This window comes from Colletotrichum costaricense (assembly GCF_030867565.1).
Source record: "Colletotrichum costaricense strain IMI 309622 chromosome Unknown Scaffold_13.1, whole genome shotgun sequence".
NCBI lineage: Eukaryota > Fungi > Ascomycota > Sordariomycetes > Glomerellales > Glomerellaceae > Colletotrichum > Colletotrichum costaricense.
Window position 1 is genome coordinate 490148 of NW_026848242.1, and position 13566 is coordinate 503713.

A 13566-nucleotide genomic window follows, 5' to 3' on the forward strand; every position below is an offset into this window, starting at 1 on the left:
CGTACAGGTGTTCGTTCTTCAACCACTTCGATGGCTAGACTCATGAAACCGCCTACTAGTCATAGATCCAACATTCTGGCTTTCATCATCATCTTTTTTCTTTCATTCCACCATTTCTGATTCCAATGTGTGTTTCCCGAGACACTTCATAACGTCTCTGAAACAATGTGTAAGCAGGTCGCGCGAGCCCATCTTATTAACGCTGTGCTGGTAACCGTTCTCTATGATATTCTTTGATTCCTCCCACTTGCCAAGTTTGTACTTGATGAGCCCTAGATGATACCTGCAGCCAAGTACAAGGTATCTAGTGTCGCCAGGTATGCCTCGAAATAACTGAAGCCTGTGAGCGATACTCTCTTCTGCATCTTCGAACGACTCTGGTTCGATTTACATAACTGCCAAATTCCGAAGTGCTTTGGCTTTCTCGTTCGATCGGGATCGTGATTCTCCAAGATGCTTACACAGACGCACAATTTGGCGCTGGACATCGATAGCTTCTGGATTGAGGCCTTGCTGGCGCAAGACCAACGCCAGCATGCCCAATACATTGATGTGGACATTAGATCCCTCGAATCTATTCAACATGTTGGACAGATTCTCTCTGCCTCTTGCAATTTCTCATGTGGGGCGAATGTGAAAGCCACTTCGAAGACAGACATAAAATTGGCGGCCCTACCGGATGCTAACATCTCTTCCATAATCTCAAATACCCACAAGTCTGTCTCTTCTACACCTTCTGTGTCGCCCAGCTTGTGAAATACCGTGCCTAAGTAAACTATCAGACATGCTTTTTGCCTGAGGAGCGGAGCATCGTCACCAACCAGCAAGTCTCTTGCTTCTATGTAGTCTCCTACATCTACCAAAAACCTAGCAAGGTTTTTTATCGTCAAAGGCTTGATTTTACTATTCTGAGGTAGCGTGGTAACTAGCTCAATGAGGATTTGCTTCGCTGCTTGGTTGCGGTCGAGAGATTTGACAATCGTTGCCTTGAGCCGTCTTGCTTCAAAATAGGACGCTTTAGGCGGATTGTGTTCTTGTGTTTCCATAGCTGCTTCAATACAATCAAGTACGAGCCTAGGCTGGCCAACAAAGCAGTAGAATATCGCCATGCAGTGGCTAATCATGAAGGTCGAGGCATTGTCCAAGAAGGTATTCTAGTAAAGCCCGATAATGAGGAATACACTTGTAAGAAAAAGAGTTGGCCTTTGCAGAAGCTGGGGAGAATTCGTCCAGCGTTGCCCGCGCCCTTCCGAAGAACCACCTTGCGGAGCCCTTCTTCTTGAGCCAATTTGCGGTTGCCAACTGAACGAGACGATGGATGCATAAGGTTCCATCTTTGTTCTCCTTGATGAACGAAAAAGCCTTGAGAATACCTAGAGCTTGCTCGAGAAGAATCGAATAAGCCCCATCCCGCTCCAAAGTTTCTAGACTTTGGTCTGGATCTCCGAAGTATTCATTGATGTGGTCCTCAATCGAGTCGCAAATGTCTTCCCTGGAGTCGTCCTCAAAGTCTTTTGAGGTTAGGAATTTCGCGTTGAAATCGAAATACGCTTTGTAATGTCTGGCTTCGTCTTGTCCTGGTGACGATCCATTGTCGTTGCTTTCATTGTCGTTGCTTTCATTGTCGTTGCTTTCATTGTCGTTGCTTTCATTGTCGTCGCTTTCATTGTCGTCGCTTTCGTTGTCGTCGCTTTCATTGTCGTCGCTTTCATTGTCGTCGCTTTCATTGTCGTCGCTTTCATTGTCGTCGCTTTCATTGTCGTCGCTTTCATTGTCGTCGCTTTCATTGTCGTCGCTTTCATTATCGAATTGTTTCTTTTCGCGACGTACTTCCAAGTACATGTAGATAGTCATGAACTGCCTTTGAATCGCTTGACGATCAAAAAAAGCCATCATCGACAAGATATCGGCCGCAAGTGGGTTCCTTTTCTTGATATGCTCGAACGACACCACCCATGTCGCCATTACAGCGTGTGGAACGTCTGCGTCTCGACCAACGGCTTCAAAATTCCCACCCAGTAGCTGAACTTCGACACCATCGCCCTTACTCAGAATAACAAGATATTGATGTAGGCTCATGCAATTTTCATGCATAAAAGCTGCAGCTTGGGCAATAGCGAGTGGTAGGTTTTCAAGGCGGTTTGAAAGGACGGTAGCGGCATCCATTGACAGCGAAGAGTCTCCAGCTATCTCGCGAATCATTTGAAGCGACTCTCCATCGCTCATAGGTCCAATCTCCACTAATGGTTGGCCTGGAACAAGTCTCGATCCGGCTTCTTTGTTCCGTGTTGTAACGAGGATCGAGCCATTGCCGTATTGGGGAAGGAAGCGGGCCATGTTGCTGTTACCCTTGTTCGATTCGACGTCAGATGAATTGGTGTTGTTGGGTTGAGTATGATCATTAAAGAACAGCTCGGTATTGTCGGCATTGTCGAGAACCAGAAACCAGGGGCCAGTCTTTTGCCGCTCAAACCAAGATTTTACGAGCGTTAGCACGTCGACGTTAAGGTCACTACGACCGGCAATGTTGCATTCTTCCGCAATCTCAGAATAGGCTTGACGGAACCGATCTGAATCACTGGCGTGTACCCAGAAAACAGAAATTTCAGGATGGGCCTTGCGTAACCAGTAGGTATACGCAATGGCGATTTGAGTCTTTCTACGCAGTCTTAGCGAATTGAACCTTTTGAGTGGCTTCCTACGACTTACCCAATCCCTCCGAGGCCATAAAGACAAACTCGAGATCTAGCATCTTCAATGTCGTCCTCAGGACCATGACAAAATTCGCTCTTAAGACGTGTAAAGATGTCGGATCGTTCGACGAAACTCTTGTTTTTCGCATATGGGACAAGAACTGTTCGCATTCATCAATATTGAACTCATCTTTGAAGTCCCTCTAGCTACGTACATTTGGATGCCGTCTTCTTTGGCGGGTTTGTAGACCTCTTCTCATTTTGCTCCTCAACTGCTAGAGGTGGCGTGCTTTGACGTGGTAGTACAGAGACTTTCCGTTCAAACTTCTTGATCCAAGTACGAAGCTCATCGCAAATATCGATAAATCCAGAATCTTCAGGACTGCTGAACTTCACCATGGTATGATGCGTCCCATGTATTCCAATGGCATCTTTACCTGGGAAGATGGCTGAGTGTTGAGGAACGACCTGATATCGTTGAGGAAGATTAGTCATTAGCATCATTGCAGTTGGCCAGGTCAACTAACCAGCCCAATTCCGGGAAGAGGCAGCTCCTCGTAGAAGCACGTAATCTGAATAGTGCCGACTCCCGCTTTTGTCTGGGATTGTGTAATGTTGTGAAAATTGTCCTGAATCTCAGCGAGGACCTCCGACTCAGGTCTGAGAACGCCGAGGATTTCGGTGTTTGTCTGCTTTAGCACTCCAACGGATTTGCCAAGTCGTTCTGCCCACACAGCAAGAGCTGAGCCGTGATGCGGTGTACCGAGGAAGAGTATGCCTCGGGTCGCTTCGAGGACTTCTTTAAGGTGTTCTCTTGTGTGGGCGCGGGCGAGAGCCTGTCGAAGGATGAGATTAACATGACAGTACTATTTTGGGCTCCCCTCAACCTTCATGACGGTGAACACTTGGGTGACACGTACAGCTTGACAGACCAGTCCACCCAGGCTGTGACAGACAAATATGATGGGACGCGCAGACTAAGAACGTTAGAAAACCGCTCTCGATAACGGCAAACAGAACGACCCACGCTGTCGGTTCGATCTCGAAAGTTCGTAAGTCTCTTCAAAAAAGTCGCCGCATGGTCTCGAATGCGACTGACTGAGACCATCTCGGTAGCCTTGGCCACATCTGCGTCGTAGCCGTACGCCAAAACTCGGGCATCCGGTATTTCGGACGGAAGCAAAGCTTTAGGCCAAGGCTCAGATGCCTTGTCTGATGTCCAGGTCTTTTCACGATGACCTTTCAAGCCATGGATGAAGACGATGCTATCGAGACATCTATTAGCATACGCGATGGTTCATTCCACACCGAGAAATGCTAACTCCACAGCGGCGTTTCCCTCGGAGGGATCGTGCAACACGCTCATGCCTATTGGACTAGACGAGCTTGTAGTCAGTTCGTATGCCCCACGTGAAGCCATGGTGTTCGATCCATGTAGGCTTGTCGACGGGGCTGGAGGAAACACATCGGTCGGAACATTGGGCGCCTCCTCCTGCGCGTCATTCCTAGGCCGCTTGTCGGGTTTGTCGCGGTCCTTGCGCCAGTCTGTCTGAAAAAGACGCTTCATTGGTACAACGATGATGACTTGAGGCTTTAGTAGCCTGAAATCTCATGAAACTCGGGTCACTTGGGATTCAAGACGAAGTGAAAATAGACGTGAAAATGGGAAAAATGTAAATGATGAGATGTCTCAGCCGCATGAAAGGGGCATAGACTGACGAGGGCCCCTGTCGATTCATTGAGGCACAGCCTGATCACGCGTGACCAACATCTTTCAACCAATCAAAAAGGCACCTTACTTTTGGCAGATTAAGTTGCAAAAGCAAAGAAAAATCACGTTTTGCAGCTTTCTACGTGAGAGAAACTCCTCATGCAGTCAAGTATCCCGAAACTAGGAGCTCATCATCAAAACACTCTGCTATTGGGACACCAGTCTCATAGAACCGAGCTTTATTCAACACCTGATTTCTCGCGAAGACTAAGCACTTACAGTAGCTTCCTTTTACTAGACGCATTCTTCAGCTCGAGACTGGACGCTTCGGATCTTGCCCTTTTAAGGAAACTCTTATGGTGAGTCGAACCTGTGGGTATGTGGCAAGCTGTCATTCCTTCGTTCGCTCTTCAAGCATCTACTCTTCATAGACCAGGGGTTGGGTACCAATGTAGTACCCACGAAGGGAATACCATGCCAGGTATTGTCTGCTCGCTCACTAAGTCAGTATATTTGTCGTTCCCGCCGTTATCGTGAATTGCGCGGAGTGGAGTGCCGTCGAGTGGGGCGTTGTATGTGGCGATTCATCTAGTTCCGGAGACCTCCCTTAGACCTGGCATCGTTGAAGAGAGGATAAATCCAAGTTTCGACAGCGGAGCGTCCGTTACAATCCACTAGGCTAAACTTAGTTCTCTCTTGGCAATGTGATTTTGCCGCGATCTGAAGAACGTTTAGGTGCAGTTCCTAGATCAACGTAGATCCTCGGACCTTTGGTTGAAGCGTTCATTCCTTACTCTTTCTATACATAGTTAAAAACCATGTACGGTGTGAATCAATGCTTGCAGAAATGGCTCAAACATCAGCCTCATAAAGCTTCAGCGCTGTCAAGCTGGAAGACGGGAATCTTCAGAATGGCTGCATTCTGAGTATCGACGGAGAGCCGCTCGGATCCGATGGAACAACACACGGAGATTGATAAGGAGCCCCATCGCGGGCCGCATTTACTCAAGAGTTAGCAGAAAAAGCTTGATTTAACAAGCCAAATCCCTCGGTTGCCACAATTAGTGGGCCAAAACAACGGTAAAGATCGGTATGCATACCGGAACTACAAGCTCGATTTGGTCAACGTTCCTTTCTTCATCATTGCACTTACCGAGGCCCTTCTTCATGCATTTGCATTGGATAGAAAAGTGCCGACCCTTTGGTGAGTACCTCTAGCTCGGTTTTTCGTCATGTGGCGTGCAACGGGACGGATCTGAGATCCTCTGTGACCTCTAGGAAGCAACTCCTTCACACAACTCCAGTAAGTTCGAGATTACACTCGGTGATATCGGTCGGAAAGGCCTCTTCTAAAGTCTTAGTCGGCTCTTGAGTCAGGAAAATGAAAATTGAGAATGCAATTCATGGCAGAAAATACCGAAAGATGAGAAAAGGGAGGGACGAGGCAAGGTAGATCATTGGACTGCCAGTCTTGACTACGATAGACTTTGGGATATAAAATGCTGATTTTCCTCCCGCAAATATACTCCTTCCGCTCATTACCTCTTCACTCTTGAATTGCATCACTTGTCTTGCCAGAGAAGCCAAAATGTCCTCCACTTCTTTGAAGTTTCTGGTTTATGGCTGTGCAGCCACCATGGCCGTGGCAAACTCACTGCCTTCATCGAACTCGAGCGCCACGAGAGCAGCTGTCAAGGAATTCCCTGAGTGCACCTCGTTGCACCAGAGAAAGTCCTGGTATGTTTTATTGGCTTCGGATCCCTTGCTTCTCTAACAAGATCCTAGGACTGCGATGACAACCACCGAGAAGAAGGCTTACATTGACGCTGAGCTCTGCTTGATGAACAAGGCCCCCAAGTTGGGCGTCACCGGCTCGCAGAACCTTTGGGATGACATGATGTACGCCCACATCTACCAGGCCAACGTCATCCACAATGACGGCCCATTCCTGCCCTGGCACAGACTGTACAGTAAGTCTCATTTCGTTCTCACGGCTGAGGACAAGCAATAACGATCAACATCGCAGTGCGTGTCCATGAAGTCTACCTCCAGACTGAGTGCGGCTACGAGGGAGGCCAGCCCTACTGGAACGAGCTGGAGGACGCCGAAGCCGGTTTCTTGAACCAGTCCACCGTCTTCGATGCGGAGACCGGATTCGGAAGCTTCAAGAATGGCGACAATGGCTGCGTTGCCGATGGGCCGTTTGTGAACCTGACGATGCACTTGAACCAGACCAGCAGTGATGCGAACTTCTGCTTGACCCGCGATCTCGACCAGGACAGCTTCTACCAGGCCAATAGCACCTACGTCAATGAATGCATGGCCATCGATACCTACGTCGACTCGTGGAACTGTTGGGGCACGGCACCTCATCTTGCCGGTCATATGGGTGTCGGCGGTACTGTGAGTCAGAACCTCATCTTCGAATACACTGGCGTATCTTGACTGACTCTTGCGACAACTAGATGCTGGATGTTGTCTCCAGTCCTGGTGACCCTTTGTTCTTCCTTCACCACACTAACCTCGACCGATTGTGGTGGGAGTGGCAATCAGTCAACCTCACCGCTCGTCTCAACGAGATTGGAGGGCCTGTGGTTGCTTCGGATGCCTTCCTCACGATGTCCAACCTCGATTACCCCGGTGCTGACCTCCTGAACTACAACGGGGAGAACGGCGGCAACGTGACCACCATGGCACACAACCTTTGGACTGCGGGACTATTGCCCAATGTTACGATCGCGGATCTGATGGATATTCGCGGTCCTATCAGCTGTGCAATCTACATCTAAGTAGACTGCAACATGCTCGTGAGGTTGAAAAGGCGGCACGGCTAATGCTTCATGCTGTGGGATACCGGTATATGATGTGGGGGCCGTACCACACATCACCTTACATGGAGCTTTGGGTCTATTGATCTCTTTCATTCCCCCATAACCAAGCCTACGAAAGTGCATGGTTATGGATACGCTCCTCAATGTACTTGCAATACCTCACTGGCTTGACTTTCTTCTATAGATATTCAAAGTCGGACAACGGCAATAGACTGTACTTACTCTTTAAATGACTATGTCTGTAATGCGACTCTTTTTACTCGCCTCTGAAAGGAATTGTGAGTCTGCTTCGATGTTTGAATTGGGGTTTGACCCCTGATGTATTGAGACAAAGAAAGGAGAATAGGGTGGCACGAACCGTGGCTAACAACCCACCGAATATGGGACCGTCTAGTGGCTTTAGTTATTTACAGGACTGCGAATGGACTCCATCCAACACGAGCCACCTTAGTCCCCATCAAAGCAACAAGAGAAAGGACATAGATAAGACCAGTGAACAAAATCAACCCCCAATATTCCCCGTTTTGCGCAGAAACGATCTCTCCAGCTACCGGCACATCGAAAAGGCAAGCAAAGGAGGCCGCCGTATAAGCCGTCGCATAGTACCGCCCATAACTCTCCGTCTTGCAGAGTTTGCCGATACAAACCGGGCTGATGCTGATGTTATTCCCGCTAGCGAAGCCAAACAGGACCACGAAGACGACGATGCCCGCCATAGAGGAGCCCGCCGGCAGCCACACGGCCAAGCAAGCGACGATGCTCAGCACAAGAGCCAGGATATTGGAGTTGAAAGGCCCGGCAAAGTCACCGAACCATCCTGCCAAGATACGTCCAGCTACACTTCCAGCATTCAGAATCGTAGGGATTTGATACGCAAAGTCGATATCGAAGCCCTTATGAATGGCATAGCTCGATATGTACGTGAGAGGAATGAAGAGTGACCACTCAAGGAGGAAGATGCCGAGCGTAGTCAACGCAAATGCCGGATCTCGGAGTATACGTATGTTGGGATGAACCGAGGCGTCAGGGTTTGGCGGCAGTCGTCTGTCGATGAGTAGGGTTGCAGCCCCGCAGAAAACGAGTACGATGAACCCGACGGTCCGAATCGCCCATGCCCAGCCAGCTCGTTCGAAGAGGGCACGGAGCATCATAGGGTATACGATACCTCCGAAACAACCTCCAGTGGAAGCAATGCCGGTGGCGAGTCCTCTGCGGTGGTAGAACCAGTGACCGACGGCTGCGAAGGACGGCGTGAACAAGAGGGAGGCGCCGATGCCGTTGAGAACTCCGAAGACGAGCATGAAGTGCCAGAACTCTGATCAAAGATCATTGTCAGCTAACTAAATTTATAAGGTTCCAAAGGGGGTAAGGAAGAGTATACGCACGCGTAGAGATGCTCAACAACATCTGAGCCGCCACGACACAGACGGTGCCGGACAGGATCAACCACTTCGGGCCATACTTGTCAAAGACGGGGCCAATGTAGATCCCACAGAAGAAGCAGAGGAACATATACATGGAGAAAATCCAGCCGATGGTGCCTTCGCTGTAACCTTGTAGCTGGTGGGAGCTGATGTAGGCGTGGATGGTCGCCACGCTGTTTGAGATGCCCAAGGCCGAGAAGGATGCGAACCAGGAGCCTAGTACGACAGACCAAGCTCGCAGGCCTCCTTCGGGGTATTCATCTTCTGGGTTCGGGATGGTCTCGTCGATGCTCGGGTTGTACTGCGGTTCCGGCTTCGAGTCTCGGTTTTCGGCCCTGTCAGTAGTGTGGTTCCGAGTCATGTCGTGGATTCCCTCAGGCGCGGCCTGTTTCTGCTGAGAGGATCTCAGTGGTTGAGACATCTTCAACTTGGCAAGTCGCTTGAGTAAACAGACGGTTTGGAGAGAAATGAGCAAACGTCATCTAGAGACTTGGGGAGCTCCAGCGAGATAAATAGTCTTCGCAGCAGAGTGATTAGTGACTCAAGCAACAATGGCAATAATCTCTTCCATTCCCCTAAAGGCAATTGTAATCGAGGTCTTGACTTCCGAAAACCAACGCAACTAAAGACGTTTAGACTCCATAGGGAAAAATGCATGGGTCATTTCTACATATGCACTCCACGCAAAGCGCGCCCTGCAACTGACATCCAAGAAGAAAGCGGGCTAGACCTCTACGGGAAAGAGAAAAATTTTAAATTTCAAGAACAGTGTCTTCAACCCGGCCACTTCTTTGTTTCCTTGACAAAAGGATATGGGCACCAGCCAATGACCTGTCGTCTTCCTCTTCCACGTTTTCTTAGAAAGGTAACTTACGCCTATGTGGGACCGGCGTCGGCATCGGCTCCGGCTCAACAACCGGTGTCGCAATCGCGGGAAAACAGGGGACCCCACAAGTGGGGCGGCCCGAAAGGCAGTTTAAACGTCACATCTCCCACCTCCAAATGACTCCGAGACTCGGAATGAACGCTAGATCTTACCTTTAGAAGACAAGCCGTCAACCCACACGAATCTCCAGCCAGGGTCACACCAGGGAAGGAAACTCGAGACGATGCTCCTCCAGATCGTGGGCTCTCTCCAACACCTCCGGGCCTCGACCATCGTCTACGCTCTCATCGCCCTCCTCCTCCCCGTCACCCTCACCCTAGCCTTCATCCTCCACAATGGCGATGCCGCATCCACGCGCAGGAAGCTCCGGAACCTGGAGTCCGTAGGTGTCCCGGCCAATAAGAGCCACATGGCAGACCAATTCGACTCCAAATATGCATTACCGGAAGACACACCATCGGGCAACCAGGGGCCGATCCGCATCAAGTCAATCTACATCCACCCGATCAAATCATGCGGCTTCATCGAAGTAGACAGAGCCCTCCTCACAAAGACAGGCTTCGCATACGACCGATGCTTCGCCCTCGCAGCCGAGACGCCGGACCCGGAAACGGGCGCCGTCTCCTGGAAACTCATCAGCCAGCGCACGAAGCCAAATATGTGCCACATCCAGACAGAAATCTACCTCCCTCGGAAGAACAGCGACCAGCGAGACCCCCTAGTCCAAGCCGGCGGCTGCGTCCTCGTAACCTTCTCAGACCCAGACCCCCCAACCTGGACCCAACGCATCGAGACCTTCCTCTCCAACCCCTTCAACCCCTCCGCAACACCCCAAATCTCCTTCATCGTGCCCCTGAACCCCCCTTCAACCCTCGTAGACGAATACAACATTGGCCTTAAAACCTTTGGCATCCACGCCCGCGACGCCTCCGGGCTAGACATGTCCCGCATCCCCTCCGTCGCCACGACCCTCCTCCCGAAACTGAAGAAATTCCTCGCCATCCCGCCGAACCGCGGCCTGACGCTCACGCGCTGCACGCCCGAGACCTTGACGCGGACGACCCTCAACCTCGCGCCCGTGAGCTACATCGGCTCGCCCGCCGTCCACGGATACACGGACCAGCAGCCCGTCAACCTCAACAGCTTATCCTCCGTCCACGCCGTATCAGCGCTGCTACCGCCGGAGAACAGACCGCTTGACGCCCTCCGCTTCCGCGCGAATCTATGGGTCACGGGAGCGCCGGCGTACGTGGAAGAGACGTGGAAGCGATACCGCATCATCCCCAAGGGAAACCTCTCAGATAACAGAAAGCCGCGGGCGGACGTCTCACCAAAGCTCTCCGTCGTCTGTAGAACATCCCGCTGTACAATGCCAAACGTCAACCTCGCTACGGCAACCTTTGACACGGAGAACCCTGCGTCCGCTGAAAAGAAGAAGGGGAAGCCGCAGCCTAGCACGACGCTGATTGAGCACCGTACTCCGGAAACGGGGAATCCCAAGGCGCTGGGATACCTCGGGATGCATTGCGTGCCCGAGGACGATGATCTGGACGAGGCTAGGAGGCAAGGGAAGGGGCTGTATGTCCATGTTGGCGATGAAGTTGAAGTTCTTGAGACGGGGGAGCATTTGTATGGGTCTACTGCGAATGATTATTGAGGTGGCCACTTCCTGGGAGGGTTTGGGAGAAGGAGACCTGAGCGGCAACGAAAGCGCTGCTGCTTGAGACTTGCATGGGAAGGTAATGAAGGCGATATCTAAATCAGCTTATTGAGGAGGGAATATGGAAGCAATCCGGTGCAAGGTGCTTAGGAGCCAGGGTGGCGTCGAAAAAGTTCGCCTTTTGTGGTTAAGGGTTCCCGCTAGATGGAAGGCCTGAATGGCTTTACTAGCCACTTGGAAGTTGCCGAAGTGGAATTCCCCGCGAACTCAAAACTTTATTGTTTGGCCTCATTCAATAGCAAGTTTGGTACTTAACATAGACTGTGATGTAGACAAAAGCTGATAGTGATGGCTTTGGACCGGTATAGGCCCACATGATGTCCTTCACAACCCAGCAAGAACCAAGGTCTGCAGAAAAGGGGTTAGTTAGCATTAACACGAGATGAATGGGGGATCTTGATGAAATGAAGCCTCGAATCGTCTATATGCTGCTGGCTTTCATCGCCTGCTTCATTCTGTTCCACATCTACATCTTTACCAATCCGTCTACACCACATCACTCAATCACAACCCACAGTCTCTAAAGCCCATCTTTCAAGCCTATCAAACCTCTGCTAAACTCCCAAAACAACCCATCACTTACCTCCCAACGCCAACCTCCCCAAGCACCCTCCTCGCCCCCAGCTCCCTCCACTTCCCCACCGTCTCCGGCCTCGAAGCCCACACGACACCAAGCATACCAACAGCATTCACATCCGCCCCGTCAACACCCGCCTTCACCCTCGGAACCACAACAATCCACCGCCGTCCGAGAATAACATTATGCGGCACCGCCACGGCCCTCCCATCCCCGTCCTCCTCGACAACCTTCTCCCGGCCGGGAATCAGCTCCGTCGCCTGGCGGAGCATGTCTCTGTATTTCGCCGTGAGGTCCTTTGTCGAGGGTGGTGATGTGCCGCTAAAGCGGTGGACGAAGTACCGGAACGGCGGCTCTTGCTTCCCGTCACCGACCGCTTCCGCCCCTGTCCCGGACCCGGCGTCGACGAGGTCAGGCCACATGGGAATCGCTCCCGGCGCAGGAATGACCTGCATATGCTTATGCAACCGACTGCACCCGCCCTCCTTACCACAGTTGAAGATGACCAAGTACTCTCGTCTCCTGTCCTCGCCAACAGCATCCGCATCACCACCCCACACCCCATTCAAACCCCCCAAAACCTTCACCGCAGCCCGGAGATCCCGCTCACCCAACCCCTCAAACTGCCTCCTCCTCCCATCGGCAGTCAAGAGGAGCAGATGCGGCCTGTACGCGCAGAACTTGTTGAACGCCAGCACATGCGTAGCCTCTTCATCCCCGCCGCCGCCGACGGTCGTGAGCTCGAAGCCCGCGATGCTGATGTCGCCTCCGGGAAGGTTTCCTTCCTCATCGAGGGTGATCTTGTTGTTCCCGTGTTTGCCGTCGTCTTGGGTATGAGTGTTGGCGTGCGAGGTTGCGCTTGCGTTTGTCTGAGACGGAGGGCCATTGTCATCGGCTTCGTCTAGCTCCGCGTTGTCTTCTACCGCGGCGGGCTTGCTTTTCAACGCAGCCGTTAAGCGGAACTCAAACTAGACAGAATCGTCAGCTTCAGTGGTTCCCTACGATTCCCTTGGTTTTAAAGCCCCTTACTATCCCTTTCTCTGCCCTTTATCACCATCTTTCTCAGTTTTCTCGTCAAGTAAAAAGCAAGACGGGAACGTACGGATACGCCCGTTATTCGTACCACAACTACAAGGATGAAATCCGGTGAAGAAAAGAAAAGAGAAAAGAAACTGACCTTGAAACCTCCATCCTCGTGATAAATCTTCTCCATGTCCTCCGCGTACATCACAATCCCGTCCCGAACCTTTTCATCAAAGGCAGCGAGGACCGAGGCCTCGGTTATCGGAGAAGCCATTGCGCTTCTCCCTGCTCTGATGAGGCCCCACGCTTGGAGATGATTCAAAAGCGGCAACTAGGAGATGAATGCCGAATGATAAATTGGAGCGAAGTATTAACAGGATGTTAATATGAGAGGAGTTGTTGTACTCCGTAGACGAATCGACATGTTGAACGTCGCAGGAGTGGCAGTCGGAATGAAAGCCGGTTATTGGCCAGCTGCATATGACGACATCAGAAAGTACCCCCTTGCATCGATAATTGCACAACGCGACAACGTTCATTCTTAGTTTCTGAACTCCCAGAATAGTTTCCTGCATGATGTTTGCGAAAAGTCATAGTTGAACTTGATGCTATTAAGATTTTAGAGTATCAACCGCGTGACGTTCCTCTCGCGCCCGCTTTTACGTTTTGTCTCCAAAAGAGGTATTATACTACAATTTTCC

General features: G+C 51.0%; 5 protein-coding genes across 5 annotated transcripts; 2 read left to right on the forward strand and 3 right to left on the reverse strand.

Annotated features, from left to right (window-relative positions):
- Positions 1 to 1116: 1116 nt before the first annotated feature.
- Positions 1117 to 4260, reverse strand: CCOS01_11601 (uncharacterized protein; the record flags this gene model as incomplete). Its single annotated transcript, XM_060459754.1, has 7 exons — positions 1117 to 2659; positions 2710 to 2854; positions 2909 to 3161; positions 3221 to 3529; positions 3614 to 3670; positions 3721 to 3958; positions 4016 to 4260. The coding sequence occupies 7 exons, from the start codon at positions 4258 to 4260 to the stop codon at positions 1117 to 1119; spliced, it is 2790 nt and encodes a 929-aa protein (XP_060309585.1).
- Positions 4261 to 6040: 1780 nt separating this feature from the next.
- On the forward strand, positions 6041 to 7193 carry CCOS01_11602 (uncharacterized protein; the record flags this gene model as incomplete). Its single annotated transcript, XM_060459755.1, has 4 exons — positions 6041 to 6141; positions 6190 to 6374; positions 6431 to 6807; positions 6870 to 7193. The coding sequence occupies 4 exons, from the start codon at positions 6041 to 6043 to the stop codon at positions 7191 to 7193; spliced, it is 987 nt and encodes a 328-aa protein (XP_060309586.1).
- Positions 7194 to 7642: 449 nt separating this feature from the next.
- On the reverse strand, positions 7643 to 9080 carry CCOS01_11603 (riboflavin transporter MCH5; the record flags this gene model as incomplete). Its single annotated transcript, XM_060459756.1, has 2 exons — positions 7643 to 8550; positions 8621 to 9080. 2 exons carry the CDS (start codon positions 9078 to 9080, stop codon positions 7643 to 7645), a joined length of 1368 nt encoding a protein of 455 aa, XP_060309587.1.
- A 688-nt stretch (positions 9081 to 9768) lies between these two features.
- Positions 9769 to 11202, forward strand: CCOS01_11604 (uncharacterized protein; the record flags this gene model as incomplete). Its single annotated transcript, XM_060459757.1, has 1 exon — positions 9769 to 11202. One exon carries the CDS (start codon positions 9769 to 9771, stop codon positions 11200 to 11202), a length of 1434 nt encoding a protein of 477 aa, XP_060309588.1.
- A 642-nt stretch (positions 11203 to 11844) lies between these two features.
- On the reverse strand, positions 11845 to 13139 carry CCOS01_11605 (ATP adenylyltransferase; the record flags this gene model as incomplete). The annotated part of the gene is made up of 2 exons (XM_060459758.1): positions 11845 to 12810; positions 13020 to 13139. The coding sequence occupies 2 exons, from the start codon at positions 13137 to 13139 to the stop codon at positions 11845 to 11847; spliced, it is 1086 nt and encodes a 361-aa protein (XP_060309589.1).
- Between the last annotated feature and the right edge of the window lie 427 nt (positions 13140 to 13566).